Genomic DNA, 16,832 nt, shown 5'->3' with positions numbered 1-16,832 from the left:
ACACACTCACACGTACACACACTCACACGTACACACTCACACGTACACACACTCACACATACACACACGTACACACACTCACACGTACACACACTCACACGTACACACACTCACACGTACACACTCACACGTACACACACTCACACGTACACACACTCACACGTACACACACTCACACGTGCACACACGTACACACTCACACGTACACACACTCACACGTACACACGTACACACACTCACACGTACACACACTCACACGTACACACACGTACACACTGACACGTACACACGTACACACACTCACGTACACACACTCACACGTGCACACACTCACACGTACACACACTCACACGTACACACACTCACACGTACACACAAGGAGAGAGATGTGTGGAGTGGTTTTGGATGGAGGGAGGTGGGAGGGGAGCCGAAAGCCTCAACAAACCTTCACTTCTGCCAGGGTTAATAATTCATTGGCGTCTTCTCCAGCTGGGTCAATCATTAATCGTACACACCCCACTCACTCTGACTCATTCCATTCTTTTAAATCCTCTCGCCTGCTCGTCTCCCTCGCAGGAGGAAAAGAGGAGGGTTGGTGAACCGAGCCGATCCATGCATCACCACCACCAGCAGCAGCACCACCACCACCAGCACCACCACCAGCACCACCAGCACCACCAACAGCAGCAGCACCACCAGCAGCAGCAGCAGCACCACCACCAGCAGCAGCAGCACCACCAGCAGCAGCAGCACCACCACCAGTAGTAGCACCACCAGCACCACCACCAGCACCACCACCAGCACCACCACCACCAGCAGCAGCACCACCAGCAGCAGCACCACCACCAGTAGCAGCACCACCACCACCAGCACCACCAGCACCACCACCAGCACCACCACCACCAGCAGCACCACCACCAACAGCAGCACCACCAGCACCACCACCACCACCAGCACCACCACCAACAGCAGCACCACCAGCACCAGCAGCAATGTCCCCAGGCTCCGTCTCCGCGCCCCTCCGCAGCTGCAGGAGTCTGGCTCCATCTCCTGTCGCCGTTGGCATCGTCGCCGTCTTGGCGGTGGCCGCTGCTTACGAAGGTGGGCGCAGCGTTGGTGGTGCACCAGGGTTGGTGGTACACACACAGCGTTGGTGGTGTACACACAGTGTTGGTGGTGTACACACAGCGTTGGTGGTGTACACACAGCGTTGGTGGTGTACACACAGTGTTGGTGGTGTACACACAGCGTTGGTGGTGCACCAGGGGTTGGTGGTGCACCAGGGGTTGGTGGTGCACACACAGCGTTGGTGGTGCACCAGGGGTTGGTGGTGCACACGCAGCGTTGGTGGTGTACACACAGTGTTGGTGGTGTACACACAGTGTTGGTGGTGTACACACAGCGTTGGTGGTGTACACACAGTGTTGGTGGTGCACACGCAGCGTTGGTGGTGCACAGTGTTGGTGGTGCACCAGGGGTTGGTGGTGCACCAGGGGTTGGTGGTGTACACACAGTGTTGGTGGTGTACATACAGTGTTGGTGGTGTACACACAGTGTTGGTGGTACACACACAGCGTTGGTGGTGTACGGTGCTTTTTTCAGGAATATTTTTGCTGGCGTTTTTTTTCACGGATTTTCTGTTTGCACAGTCACCACATAGTCACTCTGTTTTCTCGTTCGTGTTTTTGTGTTTGTTGCGGTTGCACCCGATTCAAGAGCCGAACGGCTCACAGGGGCTATAACCAAAATAAACTGAAACTGAAGAAAAAAAACATCTGATAAACTGAAGGTGACAAAAACACAAAGCGGCTCGTGGCTCCGCACAACGATGGCTCTTTGAAAGCTCCGCGTCTCTCTCCGCGTCTCTCTCGTTCCCCGCGGAGTCAACTCGTTCGCCGAGACGGAGCGCTCCGACGGAGCCTTTGACGCTAGCAGGCGAGGCTGCTCGCTTGTTTAGACGACGCCGCTCGAAGCGTCTCACCGCGTGCTGAGATGATGCACAGCAAGCGGTGACCACAAACTGATGATGATGCCCCGCGTGGCGGCCACGTCAATTCTCGATGTGGGGATGGGGGTGGTGGGGGAAGCGGAGGACACGGAGGGAAAGGGAAAAATCCACGCGACCACATGAAGAGAGAGTGTGTACGTGTGTGTACGTGTGAGTGTGTGTTTGTGTACGTGTGTGTACGTATGTGCGTATGTGTGTGTACGTGAGTGTGTCTGTGTACGTGTGAGTGTGTCTGTGTACGTGTGAGTGTGTGTGTTTGTGTACGTGTGAGTGTGTGTACGTGTGTGTACGTGTGTATGTATGTGCGATAGTGTAGCGGTTAGCGCGCTGCGCTATGAACCTGGCAACCCGGGTTCGATTCCTGCTCACGGCCAACACCAGTGACGATTATTCGAACCGGTCCCGGGCCACCCTTAGGTCGACTCAGCCTCAAATGAGTACATTGCCACTAGGGAGACAAAGGCGGTCGGGCGTGGTGCTGGCCACCCACCCCCTCGTGTACCGTTTCGGCCTTCATAGGTGCTCGCTAACAGCACTTGCCCCTACAGTCTGTTAAGGCTATATGGGGATCTTTGTCTTATCTTGTACGTGAGTGTGTCTGTGTACGTGTGAGTGTACGTGTGTACGTGTGAGTGTGTGTCTGTGTACGTGTGTGCGTGTGAGTGTGTGTCTGTAAGTGTGTGTACATGTATGTACGTGTGAGTGTGTGTCTGTGTACGTGTGAGTGTGTGTCTGAGTACGTGTGAGTGTGTGTCTGTGAGTGTGTGTGTCTGTACCGGGGGAATCTCCATTTGGTACAGATATAATGGGAGGCTGTTCGATGCCCGGGTGCGGTCAAGGGATGGCTCCCTATTGCTCAACCACGTTATGTATGCTGATGATTTGGTAATAGCTGCTCATTCAGAGGAGGAGTTGGAGACGGTGCTGCTGAGACTGGAGCGTGCCGCTAAGAGATGGGGGCCTTACCTTCAGCCACACCAAAACTAAGCACCTGCCTGGATATTTTGTACCATCAGACACTCCACCCCCACAACTCCCAATCGGTGATGGGGCAGTTGTGGAGAGAGTGGAGAGTTTCCCATACCTGGGCAGTGTGCTTATGACTGGCTCCAGTTTAACAGCAGAGGTCTCACTCCGAATCAGTCGAGCGGCAATATCTTTTCATCGGTTGCGTAACGCTGTGTGGAAGCTACCTGGTCTGTCGCTCCGCACTAAGCTTCAGGTCTTCTCGGCCACGGTCATTCCCTCCCTTCTCTACGCTTGCGAAACGTGGACCCCCTTAATGGAGCATTTTCGCCAGTTGGAAACATTTAGGCTGGCCTGCCTACGATCCATCCTGGGTTTAACCAGACTGGATTGTGTGAGGAGATCACAAATCCTTGAAAGATCTGGGCAAGGTCCCATCGATGAGCTCCTCCGGCAGGCAAGGCTGGGTCATGTAGCCCGCATGCCCAGCCACCGCATGCCGAAACAGCTTTAGTTCGGCCGGATCGAGGGGGCTAAACGGGCGCGGCACGGGCTAGAGAGGAGATGGAGTGATGTGGTACGGGAGGACGTGGAGCTGAGTGGACTTGTCGATGACTGGTACCAGCGGTGTCAAAATTGGCCTCTGTGGAGGAGGCTCGTGAAGGACGCTACTGGGCAGTTGGAGGCAGTCGCCCTCCAACAACAACGAAGGGTGGAGGAGCGACGCTCACAACAACGAGCGGAGCGCCGGGTGGCTAAAGCACAGCAGGTTGGCACAGTAGGGGGCACAGGTGGTGCACCAGCCAGTCATTTCGGTCATCTCAGTCAGTCGACCCGTGGCACCTTGGTCTGCCCCGTGACCTGCCAGCGTGGCCTCAAGGTGCACATGGCCTGGCACAAGCGTCGTGATGTCACCGCCACTTAGTGGCGAATGGCGGTTGTGTGTGTGTATGTAGCTGTTAGCGCGCTGCGCTACGAACCCGGCGACCCAAGTTCGATTCCCTCTCACGGCCAACACCGTCAGTGACGATTCTCTGAACCGGTCCTGGGTCTCCCCTAGGTCGACTCAAGCTCAAATGAGTAACCTGGTGCGGTGTGTAGTAAACATCGCCACTGGGGAGACAAAGGCGGCCGGGCGTGGTGCTGGCCACCCACGCTGTCGTGTGCCACAGTGCCAGTAGCCTTGGTAGGTGCTGCTACTCGCGAGCAGCAGCAGCACTTGCCCCGGCAGTCCGTGACAGCCGTCGTGTACACGGTGGTGGGGATTTTTTGCACGCGGCGTTTTATATTAAATATTTGCTGTTTTTTTCCAGGATGTTTCTGTTACGCGTTGTCGCTTTAAGATGTTCTGTGTTCATATTTTGTTTGTTGCGGCTGCACCCGACTTGAGAGCCGCATGGCTCACAGCGCTATCTCCATAGATATAAAAGGCAAAGTTGTGATTGTGAGTGTCTGTTCAAAATGTTTAGCGTACTTCCCGACATGCAACAAACTGGAAATTTGCCACGTGGGTACTTTCCAGACTGTACACCATCCTAAAATTATAAAAATACACTTTTGCTTTTTCTTTAGGGGGGTAGCTCAATAATGCATCTATTTTTTTTGCACGTCAAGTGAGCTGTGACGTCAAATCTGTCATGTGACCCGCGCACGTGGAAGCGTAACGCGTTGTAGTGTAGTGACCCAAGTTCGATTCCCGCTCACGGCCACCGCCGGTGACGATTATTTTTTTACCGGTCCTGGGCCTACCCTAGGTCGACTCGGCATCAAACGAGTACCTGCTCTGCTGTGTGAACATCGCCACTGGGGGGACGTGGTGAATCCTCGTCCCGGGCGTAGCCGGGTAGTACAGCTCGTACCTAACAAACTTGAAACTTCGTCTCTCTCTGTGTGCGCGCGTGCGCGTGTCTCTCCCCCCACCCACCCACCCCGCCGCAGTGGACCTGCTCGACACGGAGACCACGCAGGGCGACCTCGGCTGGGTCGCCTCCCCGCCCGACGGGGTGAGTCGAGCGTGGAGGCCACGAGACCTCTGTGGATGTTCGGGGGGGGAGGGGCGTCCATAGATGACGTCACGCACTTAGGGGGCGGGGTCAGACATTTGTGACGATGCGTGACGAGAGAGGGAGGTTTGAGAAATGTGACGTCACATCATCAAAATGCGCAACTTTAAATAAATACAGACAACACTAAGTTGCCTCGGTGGGAGTAGTTACATTGGAGAAACCAAACGACATGTCTCGGACCGCATTCGTGAACACAAAGCAGACCTGAAACACGGTAGGACCAACACCTCGGCCGTGGCAGATCACTGTTATAATTAAGTAGGCTCACATGACATTGACTTCTCCAAGACAGAGGTTCTTTGCAAGCCATCTGGCTACCATGAGAGATTCGTTCATGAGTCTATTCACATATACAAACACAGAGACAATTTCAACCGAGAAGATGGATTCTGGCTTAGCAATCATTGGAAGGATTTGATAAACCATTTCGGGTCTTAATTGATTGTTCACGCTTACGGTGGCTTTCAGACCTCATCCATTATTTTTCGTCTCCCCCCTCCTCTTTTCCGAACATAGATGGACTCGTCCTTCTGAACTGCCAAATCGCTCTCCGTGGTGCTAACGTAAAAAAAAAACGCCACTTTTTTCAAAATTTCTTGCTGTGGTTTTCACACCTGATGATGATTATGTTAGGGTCATCGGCCCCCGGAATCTCTCCTGCCTGCGACCCTGCCCGCGAAGTACCGACGCCCCCAGACTCTCCACTAGTGTGGGAGCTGCCGCCGCTGCACTCCTCACCGGGCGGGGAAGGGCCGCCGTGCTCCTGTTTCCTGCCTTACCGGCAGGAAACCCAATCTTCCTCGCTCGCCTCATGGTCCTTGTCGTGTGCAGGTCCTTGAGGGTTGGTAGATTGCAGGCAATTACCTTCTCAGCAGTGTGGATGATACGCTGCAGTCTGCTCTTGTCCTTGGCAGTGGCAGCAGCGTACCAGACGGTTATGGAGGAGGTGAGGATGGATTAAATGATTGCTGTATAGAATTGCACCATCATTGTCTTTGGCAGGTTGAATTTTTTCAGCTGCCATAGAAAGTAAATCCTCTGTTGAGCTTTCTTGGTGAGGGAGCTGATGTTCAGTTCCCACTTGAGGTCCCAGGAGAGAATAGTGCCCAGGAAGCGGAAGGACTCTACAATTTTGACTGGGGAGTCTAACAGAGTGATGGGGGTGAGTGGGGCTGTATTCTTCCTGAAGTCCACAACCATCTCAACTGTCTTTAGAGCATTTAGCTCTAAGTTGTTCTGGCTACACCAGGTCACCAGGTTGTCAGCTTCCCACCTATAGTCAGACTCATCCCCACCAGAGATCAGCCCAATGAGGGTGGTGTCGTCCGCAAACTTCAAGAGTTTGACGGACAGATGATTGGAGGTGCAGCTGTTGGTATACAGAGAGAAGAGCAGTGGGGAAAGGACGCAGCCCTGAGGAGTTCTGGTGCTGATGGAGCTGGAGTCAGAGACTTGTGTTCCCAGCTTAACGCACTGCTTCCTGTCAGACAGGAAGTCTGTGATCCAGTAGGGCACGTTCAGCTGGAAGAGCTTGTCCTGAAGCAGGGCAGGGATGATGGTGTTGAAGGCAGAGCTGAAGTCCACAAACAGGATCCTAGCGCAGGATGCTGGGGCGTCCAGATGCTGTAGGATGAAGTGGAGGGCCATGTTAACTGCGTCGTCCACAGACCTGTTGGCTCTGTAGGCAAACTGAAGGGGGTCCAGGAGAGGGTCTGTGATGGCTTTGAGGTGTGCCAGGACCAGGCGCTCAAAAGACTTCATTACCACAGATGTAAGGGCGACCGGTCGTAAATCATTTAGTCCTGTTGGCCTTAGCTTTTTGGGCACAGGGATGATGGTGGAGGACTTGAGACAGGCTGGTACATGGCATGTCTCCAGGGAGGTGTTAAAGATGTAGGTGAACACCGGAGACAGCTGGTCAGCGCAGTGCCTGAGGGTGGCTGGAGAGACAGAGTCCGGCCCGGCTGCTTTGCGTGGATTCTGCCTCTTGAAAAGTCTATTAACTTCTCCCTCCTGAAAGGAGAGAGTCGTCTCTGTAGTATGGGTGGGGGATGGGGCCTCTTGAGTGGGAAGGGGTAGTTCAGGACAGTCCAATTGTCTTTCAAATCTGCAGTAGAACTCGTTCAGGTCGTTGGCCAGGCGGGAGTCGTTAGTGGTGTGGGGAGCTCTGGGCTTGTAGTTGGTGATCTGTCTGAGCCCTCTCCAGAAAGAAGCAGAGTCGTTAGTAGAGAACTGGTGTTTTAGTCTCTCTGAGTACAGTCGTTTAGCCTCTCTCACCGCTTTGCTAAACCTGTTCTTCGACTCCTTGAATCTGTCTCTATCTCCACTCCTAAACGCTTCCTCCTTCTCCAACCTCAACCTTCTGAGCTTTGCTGAGAACCAGTGCTTGTTGTTGTTAAAGTTCACCCTGTTACGTGTTGGGATACAGCAGTCCTCACAGAAGCTGATGTAGGACGTCACAGCCTCTGTGAGTTCATCCAGACTATTGGTAGCAGTCGTGAACATATCCCAGTCAGTACAGTTTAAGCACGCCCGCAAATCTTCCACAGCCTCACTGGTCCACTGTTTAGATGTCCTCACAGCAGGTTTACAGAGTTTTAGTTTCTGCCTGTATGCAGGAATCAGGTGGACCATGGCATGGTCAGAGTGTCCTAGTGCGGCTCGGGGGACGGCGTGGTAGGCTCTACTGACTGTAGAGTAGCAGTGATCCAGAGTGTTCCCTTCTCTGGTTGGGCATTTAATGAATTGTATGTATTTGGGGAGTTCGTGGCTGAGATTACCTTTGTTAAAGTCGCCAAGTACGATAACCAACGAATCTGGATTTGCTCGCTCCACACTCAGAATCTGATCGGCGAGCATGCGTTGGGCCTCTTTAACCTGAGGACACGGCGGCAAATAAACTCCGACCAAAATGAGCGACGCGAACTCGCGAGGCGAGTAAAACGGTTTACAGGTTATAAAAATTGATTCAAGGAGTGGAGAACAATGTTTCAGAATCACTGTGACATCTACACTCCCCCCCACACTCCCTCCCACACTCCACTCCCTCTCCCCTCACCACGACCGCAGTGGCAGCAGCCTACGAGTGGCCAACGCTCAAGGCCCAGGCTGTACCAGGCGCAGTGCCGCCCCGCCGTGCCCAGGCAGGACAAGTGGCTGCGCACCGCCTGGATCCCGCGCGGCGACGCTCGCCGCGTCTTCCTCGAGATCCGCTTCGGCTTACGGCGCCGGTGCCCCCGTCGCCTCCCGGCCGCCGCCGCCTCCGCCGCCGGCTGCGACGACGACGCGTTGGACGTTTACTACCGGGAGTCGGACGACCCCGGCGACGTCGCCGCTGGGGTCTTCGCCGACGACGAGCGGCGGCTCTTCTCCAAGGTCGACGTCTTCGGCTCGGGCGGGTCGGAGGTCGAGGCGGCGGGCGACGTGGGGCCCCTCTCCCGGGGCGGCCTCCGTCTGGCGTTCCGCGACACGGGGGCCTGCGCGTGGCTGGCGTCCGTGCGCGTCTACCGCAGGCGCTGCCCGGCCCTCGTGGTCCGCCTCGCCGAGTTCCCCGACGCTCCGGCCGCCGGCGACGGGCCGTGGGCGCTGTCGGAGGTGACGGGGGCGTGCGTGGGCCACGCGCTCCGGCCCGAGGGGGAGCCGGAGCCGGCGATGTTCTGCAACGCCGACGGCGAGTGGGAGGGCCACCCCGGGAGCTGCGTCTGCCGTGCCGGGTACCAGCAGGCGGGGAACGCCTGCCAAGGTGACGCGTTGGGATTTGTTTTAGTAGATTCATCATCGCTTACCCTCGAGAGAGATGTGGAAAGATCCAGCGGACCTCCCACACACTCACTCGCCCACTCACCCACTCACTCACCCACTCACTCACCCACCCACCCACCTACTCACTCACTCACCCACCCACCCACCCAACCACTTATCCACCCACCCACTCACTCACTCAACCACTGACTCACCCACTCACTCACTCAACCACTCACCCACCCACTCACTCACTCGCCCACCCACTCACTCACCCACCCACTCACTCACTCACCCATTCACCCAACCACTCACTCACCCACTCACTCACCCACTCACCCACTCACCCACTCACCCACCCACTCACCCACCCACATACCTACTCATCCACTCACTCACCCACTTTCTCACTCACCCAACCACTTACCCACCCACGCACTCTCTCACCCACCCCATCTCATCTCTCTCCCCATCTGCTCATCTCTCTCCCCATCTGCTCATCTCTCTCCCCATCTCTCGCTACTGACAGCACCAACAGTCTGTAAAGGTTCATAATAAAGGTGTTAAACTGAGTCTGTAAAGGCTACAGGTCGGGGGGCGGGACCTTTGTGCGTGCAGTGTGTGAGCAGGGCTCTTATAAGGAGACGGCCCAAGACAGCTCCTGCTCCCGGTGTCCGCCACACAGCACGGGCAGCGTCATCGGAGCGACGTCCTGCACCTGCCACGATGGATACTTCCGGCCCAGCGGCGAGCCCCAGTCTGTGGCCTGTGCAAGTTCGTTCACTATGCGCCATACACTACACTATACACTACTACACTATACACTACTACACTACACTATACACTACTACACTACACTATACACTACTACACTACACTATACACTACTACACTATACACTACACTATACACTACCTACTACACTACACACTACACTATACACTACACTATACACTACACTATACACTACACTATACACTACTACACTATACACTACTACACTACACTATACACTACTACACTATACTATACACTACTACACTACACTACTACACTACACTCTACACTACTACACTACACTATACACTACTACACTATACACTACTACACTACACTATACACTACTACACTACACTATACACTACACTATAAACTACTACACTACACTATACACTACACTACACTATACACTACTACACTATACACTACACTATACACTACCTACTACACTACACTATACACTACACTATACACTACACTATACACTACACTATACACTACTACTATACACTACTACACTACACTATACACTACTACGCTATACACTACACTATACACTACACTATACACTACACTATACACTACCTACTACACTACTCTATAAACTCCGTTCCGCCCCCCCCCCCCCCCCCGGCCAGAGCCGCCGTCGGCCCCCAGGGACGTCGTCACCTCGCCGCTCTCCGCCGCCGCCTCGGTGACGCTCCGGTGGAGCCCGCCGGCGAATCCCGGCGGGCGCTCCGACCTCGCCTACCCCGTCGTGTGCCGGCTCCACCCGCCCCCCCGGCGGGGGGGGGGGGTGGGGAGAGGGGCCAGGAGCCGGCGCCGCCGTGTGGCCCGGCCGTGAGGTTCCGGCCTCCGCTCCCGCTGACGAACGCCTCGGTAGAGGTGAGCGGCCTGCGTGAGAACGCCGCCTACACCCTGGAGGTGCACGCCACCAACGGCGTCTCCCGCCTGAGCGGCGTCCCCTCGGCGTTCGCGGCCGTCCACGTCGCCACGTCACGGGATCGTGAGTCGTCGTCCCCCCCCCTCCTCCTCTCGCTCACGGCCATCGTCTTTCTTTTTTTGAAATCTCTTTTTCATCTTTAGATATTTAGTCGCTTTTGTCGAATATTTTTTTTCTATCTTTTTTTAAATGGTTTTTTAAAATATATATTTTTAAATACATTCTCCTTTTTAAAAAGCTATAACATGCATATAACACTATAATAATATTATTCTTAAATGCTATGCAAAAACATGATAATTATATTATGATTAAAGACAATGCCGCCTGCATTTGCAGCCAGCCAATCACCGCTCTGCATCTTAGTTGGCCGTCTGCATTTGCAGCCAGCCAATCACCGCTCTGCATCTTAGTTGTCCGCCTGCATTTGCAGCCAGCCAATCACCGCTCTGCAACTTAGTTGGCCGCCTGCATTTGCAGCCAGCCAATCACCGCTCTGCATCTTAGTTGGCCGCCTGCATTTGCAGCCAGCCAATCACCGCTCTGCATCTAAATTGTCCGCCTGCATTTGCAGCCAGCCAATCACCGCTCTGCATCTAAATTGTCCGCCTGCATTTGCAGCCAGCCAATCACCGCTCTGCATCTAAATTGGCCGCCTGCATTTGCAGCCAGCCAATCACCGCTCTGCATCTAAATTGGCCGCCTGCATTTGCAGCCAGCCAATCACCGCTCTGCATCTTAGTTGTCCGCCTGCATTTGCAGCCAGCCAATCACCGCTCTGCATCTTAGTTGTCCGCCTGCATTTGCAGCCAGCCAATCACCACTCTGCATCTAAATTGTCCGCCTGCATTTGCAGCCAGCCAATCACCGCTCTGCATCTAAATTGGCCGCCTGCATTTGCAGCCAGCCAATCACCGCTCTGCATCTTAGTTGTCCGCCTGCATTTGCAGCCAGCCAATCACCGCTCTGCATCTAAATTGTCCGCCTGCATTTGCAGCCAACCAATCACCGCTCTGCATCTAAATTGGCCGCCTGCATTTGCAGCCAGCCAATCACCGCTCTGCATCTTAGTTGTCCGCCTGCATTTGCAGCCAGCCAATCACCACTCTGCATCTAAATTGTCCGCCTGCATTTGCAGCCAGCCAATCACCGCTCTGCATCTAAATTGGCTGCCTGCATTTGCAGCCAGCCAATCACCGCTCTGCATCTTAGTTGTCCACCTGCATTTGCAGCCAGCCAATCACCGCTCTGCATCTAAATTGGCTGCCTGCATTTGCAGCCAGCCAATCACTGCTCTGCATCTAAATTGGCCGCCTGCATTTGCAGCCAGCCAATCACCGCTCTGCATCTAAATTGGCCGCCTGCATTTGCAGCAAGTCAATCACTGCTCTGCATCTTAGTTGTCCGCCTGCATTTGCAGCCAGCCAATCACCACTCTGCATCTAAATTGTCCGCCTGCATTTGCAGCCAGCCAATCACCGCTCTGTATCTAAATTGGCCGCCTGCATTTGCAGCCAGCCAATCACCGCTCTGCATCTTAGTTGTCCGCCTGCATTTGCAGCCAGCCAATCACCGCTCTGCATCTAAATTGGCCGCCTGCATTTGCAGCCAGCCAATCACCGCTCTGCATCTTAGTTGTCCGCCTGCATTTGCAGCCAGCCAATCACCGCTCTACATCTAAATTGTCCTCCTGCATTTACAGCCAGCCAATCACCGCTCTGCATCTAAATTGGCCGCCTGCATTTGCAGCCAGCCAATCACCGCTCTGCATCTTAGTTGTCCGCCTGCATTTGCAGCCAGCCAATCACCGCTCTGCATCTAAATTGGCCGCCTGCATTTGCAGCCAGCCAATCATCGCTCTTCATCTTAGTTGTCCGCCTGCATTTGCAGCCAGCCAATCACCGCTCTGCATCTTAGTTGTCCACCTGCATTTGCAGCCAGCCAATCACCGCTCTGCATCTAAATTGGCTGCCTGCATTTGCAGCCAGCCAATCACTGCTCTGCATCTAAATTGGCCGCCTGCATTTGCAGCCAGCCAATCACCGCTCTGCATCTAAATTGGCTGCCTGCATTTGCAGCAAGTCAATCACTGCTCTGCATCTTAGTTGTCCGCCTGCATTTGCAGCCAGCCAATCACCACTCTGCATCTAAATTGTCCGCCTGCATTTGCAGCCAGCCAATCACCGCTCTGTATCTAAATTGGCCGCCTGCATTTGCAGCCAGCCAATCACCGCTCTGCATCTTAGTTGTCCGCCTGCATTTGCAGCCAGCCAATCACCGCTCTGCATCTAAATTGGCCGCCTGCATTTGCAGCCAGCCAATCACCGCTCTGCATCTTAGTTGTCCGCCTGCATTTGCAGCCAGCCAATCACCGCTCTCCATCTAAATTGTCCTCCTGCATTTACAGCCAGCCAATCACCGCTCTGCATCTAAATTGGGCGCCTGCATTTGCAGCCAGCCAATCACCGCTCTGCATCTTAGTTGTCCGCCTGCATTTGCAGCCAGCCAATCACCGCTCTGCATCTTATTTGGGCGTCTCTCGCTGCTCCTGTTCGCCCCGATGCGACCTCACACATCCGTGCACACCGCCTGCAAACCCCCCCCAGCGCGCGCGTTACTCCACTACACATGTAACATTATAATTATATTATTCTTAATGCATATACCACTCTAATTATTATTCTTAAAGACAATGCATCATCTGTTATTATTATCATCATCATAGCCATGTTCGCATGTTCACCACAAAGCACCGCGTGTGTGGCTGTTGCAAGTTGAGTTGATGGCTCGCAAAGCGGCGTCCGTCTGCTTGGTGTTTGAACATCTCACCGCAACTCGTATTTCATTCAGCAGCAAGGGGAAACGCACACCGATTGTCACTCACCGCACCTCGAGACGGGGGCCAGGGGGGTAAACAAACGAGTTAGCGCGTGACCACGTGCTGTGATTGCCCGCAGCACCGTCACCCGTGGTGCGTGTCCACACGGAGATCGTCTCTGAAGACGCCGTCCTGTTGACCTGGGCCGAGCCGGAGCAGCCCAATGGCATCGTTCTGGACTATGAAGTCAAATGCTTTGACGAGGTGCGTAGCGGCTCGCGATTATCCATTTTACTTGCGCGCGTGTGCGTGTGAATGTGCACGCGCGTGCGTGCTGAGCGGTGGTGCAGCGGTACGCGCTACGCTGCGCTACGAACCCGGCGTCCCGAGTTCGATTCCCGCTCACGGCAACCGGCACCGGTGACGATTATCTGAACGAGTCCTGGGTCTCCCCTAGGTCGACTCAGCCTCAAATTGAGTACCCTGGTGCGGTGTGTAGTAAACATTGTTGTATATATAGGTGTTATGAAAATTGATGAAAATAATGAAAATTAAATGAAATTTGAGATTCGCATAATTTATCCGAAATTGTGTTAATCAGTGTAATTATGCGCATAAATTATGCTGATTCGAGAGATAATCGTATTAATTTATGCGAGTGGGCGTGGTTATGATAATGCAGGTCGTTATGGATTATCAGGTCGAGCCTCGGTGACGAGGATTGTGTTATGAATTGGAATAACGCAATTAATCGTATGCAGTGACGTAGGCGTTGTGAGCGTGAATGAGAGAGAGTCGATTCGACTCTGCTCTTTAATTCCGTATTATCGATAAGGATACGATTACTCTCGATTGAACATTATGAATTATGTGTGTTATGGATTATGTGTGGTGATAGTGTGCTTATGATAGGTCCCCAGGATTCAGATCTCATTCGCAGAACAATATTATGCAGGATTTCAGGAAGAATCACACACAAACCTTCTGCTTTAATCAATTTTATTTCTAGCTAACTTTAATTTTTGGATAATATGAAAACTCAATCTCGGGATTTGGAATTTCAACACAGCGTTAACATGATAACATCACGATTGCGTTGTTTCACCTCGATAGCGGCACCTGTGGTTAATTCCCGACGCGTAACGCAATCGATCGGTTGTTGAGAGAGAGATTAAAAACATGCGAACTATTCTATCAAACCTTAACTTTATAATATGCAAACTCGTATACTTGAATTGTTACACAACACGGCACTTTGTCTTTGATTCGTATCCAATCCTTAATACATTCTGATATGCGAAGTTATTATGCTTGAAATCGTCAACACAGTACCACGTTGATGTTCGTTCATTGATTCATAACGATTATGAATTTAAAGCGTTCGACTGAAATACTTCTAATTACCTTATCAACACCACTCGATGGCCGCAATGCTTCGTTACTTGAATTGTCACACAACACAGCATTCGGTCATTGATCATGCGCGGCCCTTAATGCAATTATTGTCACGTTGTTAACAATAGGATGACTGATTATTATGCAACGCTACTCGTTGAAAGGGCACTCCAACCAGTATTATTCTTGGAGGCACAAATATGCGTTTGAATTCGTTATTTCATTCGTGGATACCAGCAAGATTATGTAGAAAGAAAAATATTAACGAACGACTCAAGTATTTCTAATCGACTTCTCAACGCGACTCAATGGGTGGCGATGTTTCCTTTTTAGATCCTTATCTCAGGCCAATCTTTTAATTAATTGTGGCCAGATCCCTGACAGGGAACCGGTTGAGCACGCTCTTCACCCCCGCGAGCGGCGCTCCGTGGTGAGGTGCCAAGAATTAATCCTTGTTAATGGGTCAGTTGGTAATTTATGCGGTTAGAAGTACAGCCCCAGCACAATATTACAGAGGAAAATTATGAACACTCTTAAAAACGATGGATTATTCACTCGGTCGTTGCGATGTTTCCACAATCACGGATGGTTCAATGGCTTGAGGTTTTAGGCTTTGTTAATGACCCGTGTGTGTGTGTTGAATGGTATGAGTGGTGAAAGAGTAGGCCAATGTTCGGAATCGATTCTTTGCGTCAAGCAGACGTCTGGTTTGTCGTGTAGTGGGGGGCAGTGTATCATACGTATCAGTTGATTCTTCTTTCAGTAGTTGGTTCGGACCCGACGGACGTTGGTGAACGAGTAGATACGTTGTTGTAGCTGCGATGACCGTCTGGTAGACGGCGTTAGAAGCACGCCCGCAGCGGCGCGGTTGTACGCGGACGGTAGGTAATGCGCGCAGTGCGTCTGCGAGCAGCTGGCACGCTGGTGCTCCGTCGTCGGCGGTTGTAGATTGCAGGCTCACGATTCGCTCGTGGTGGCGCTGGCCGCTAACAGCGGCAGCGGGACGCCAATCGGCGACACTCGCCAATTCGGCAAGTTGTAGAGGCGTCTCCGGCGTCGGTGATGGCTGGTCTTCTGCTGAGATGAGTTGAGCGGGTCTTCTGCTGAGATGAGTTGAGATGAGTCTTCTTCTGTTGAGCTGAGTTGAGATGAGTCTTCTTCTGTTGAGCTGGCCCCGAGGGCTGATGAGCTGATTTCAATGCTGAAACGGCTCCTTTTTATGCCAAAAATCTCTCTCCTTCTCGGCTCCCCCTCACGAGGCGGAGCTATCTTTGATCTGATCGTATGTCGGTGGGGGGGTTCGTGTGTCGGTGGTGGAGGGGGTTCGTGTGTCAGTGTGTATGTTTGTGTGTGTGTCATTTATGACACGGTTCTGTTCGGGTCTTTCCTCAAGCCATAAACATCAAGACAGCAGACACTTCGATTCATCTTGAAGGCGTCTGGTTGTCTACTCCATCCACCCAGAGAGAGGGGCGGGTTCCCCCCCCCTTTTCGTACACGTTTTCGACGCACAAAGAAATGGTTAAGATTTTTTTTTAAGTTTAACATTTCACATCACAGTTGGTATCTTATCATACACAGTTATGATCCTGCTTGTGATTCATAGTATTTGATTTATTTCCAAGTGAAGATGCTCTTCCGAGCATATGCATTTTATCACGTGCTGCAGGGAAAGACAAAGGTGGCCGGGATCTTCCCATCTCTCTATACTTTGCAAATATCATTTCGACTCCACATTCTACCAGCCTAATCCACCCCGTTACCTTGGCTCTTACTTAGTTTATTAATTTTCGTCACTTTGTGTGTTTATAAATGTGTGACAGTTTAACTTAAAGCTCGCTCGCTCTTTTGCTGCCCGTGTGCAGGGTGGGGTGGGGGCCACTACTAAGTCCCGTGTGTGGCAGATGGTCCCCGCGATAACGATCTGTTTGCCCTGGCGTGAAATTCCTCTCTCGCGCTCTTCGGGAGAGACAAAGGTGGTCGGGAGCACCTCTTTATACTTTCGACTTATATTTCTCAAATACCATTTGGTCCCATGTTCGCCAAGACTCGTGTTTGTAACTACGTCCTCCCGCCACCTCTCGGTTTTACCGAGGTTCGAATTGTTATGATGGA

At 52.7% G+C, this 16,832-nt stretch overlaps 1 protein-coding gene across 1 annotated transcript; it reads left to right on the top strand.

Moving 5' to 3' along the window:
• The first annotated feature begins 691 nt into the window (after positions 1 to 691).
• LOC142912127 (ephrin type-A receptor 4-B-like) lies at positions 692 to 13,580 on the top strand. The gene is made up of 6 exons (XM_076060445.1): positions 692 to 1,101; positions 4,913 to 4,977; positions 8,110 to 8,782; positions 9,400 to 9,555; positions 10,200 to 10,567; positions 13,462 to 13,580. Exons 1-5 carry the CDS (start codon positions 993 to 995, stop codon positions 10,403 to 10,405), a joined length of 1,209 nt encoding a protein of 402 aa, XP_075916560.1. The 5' UTR covers positions 692 to 992; the 3' UTR covers positions 10,406 to 10,567; positions 13,462 to 13,580.
• Positions 13,581 to 16,832: the final 3,252 nt, after the last annotated feature.

Source organism: Petromyzon marinus, unplaced genomic scaffold, assembly GCF_048934315.1.
Source record: "Petromyzon marinus isolate PM22_M1 ecotype Great Lakes invasive population unplaced genomic scaffold, UKy_Petmar_22M1.pri1.0 PM_G_Scaffold_19, whole genome shotgun sequence".
Lineage (NCBI taxonomy): Eukaryota > Metazoa > Chordata > Hyperoartia > Petromyzontiformes > Petromyzontidae > Petromyzon > Petromyzon marinus.
The sequence above is the reverse complement of the archived record's forward strand: the minus strand, read 5'-3'. Positions and strand labels throughout refer to the sequence as shown.

Excerpts from the sequence above, each read along its gene's own strand:
- LOC142912127 (XM_076060445.1), top strand. The coding sequence starts at position 993 with ATGTCCCCAGGCTCCGTCTCCGCGCCCCTCCGCAGCTGCAGGAGTCTG. Across the intron at positions 1,102-4,912 it reads GGTGGCCGCTGCTTACGAAG|TGGACCTGCTCGACACGGAG; the intron begins GTGGGCGCAGCG and ends ACCCCGCCGCAG. Across the intron at positions 4,978-8,109 it reads TCGCCTCCCCGCCCGACGGG|TGGCAGCAGCCTACGAGTGG; the intron begins GTGAGTCGAGCG and ends CCACGACCGCAG.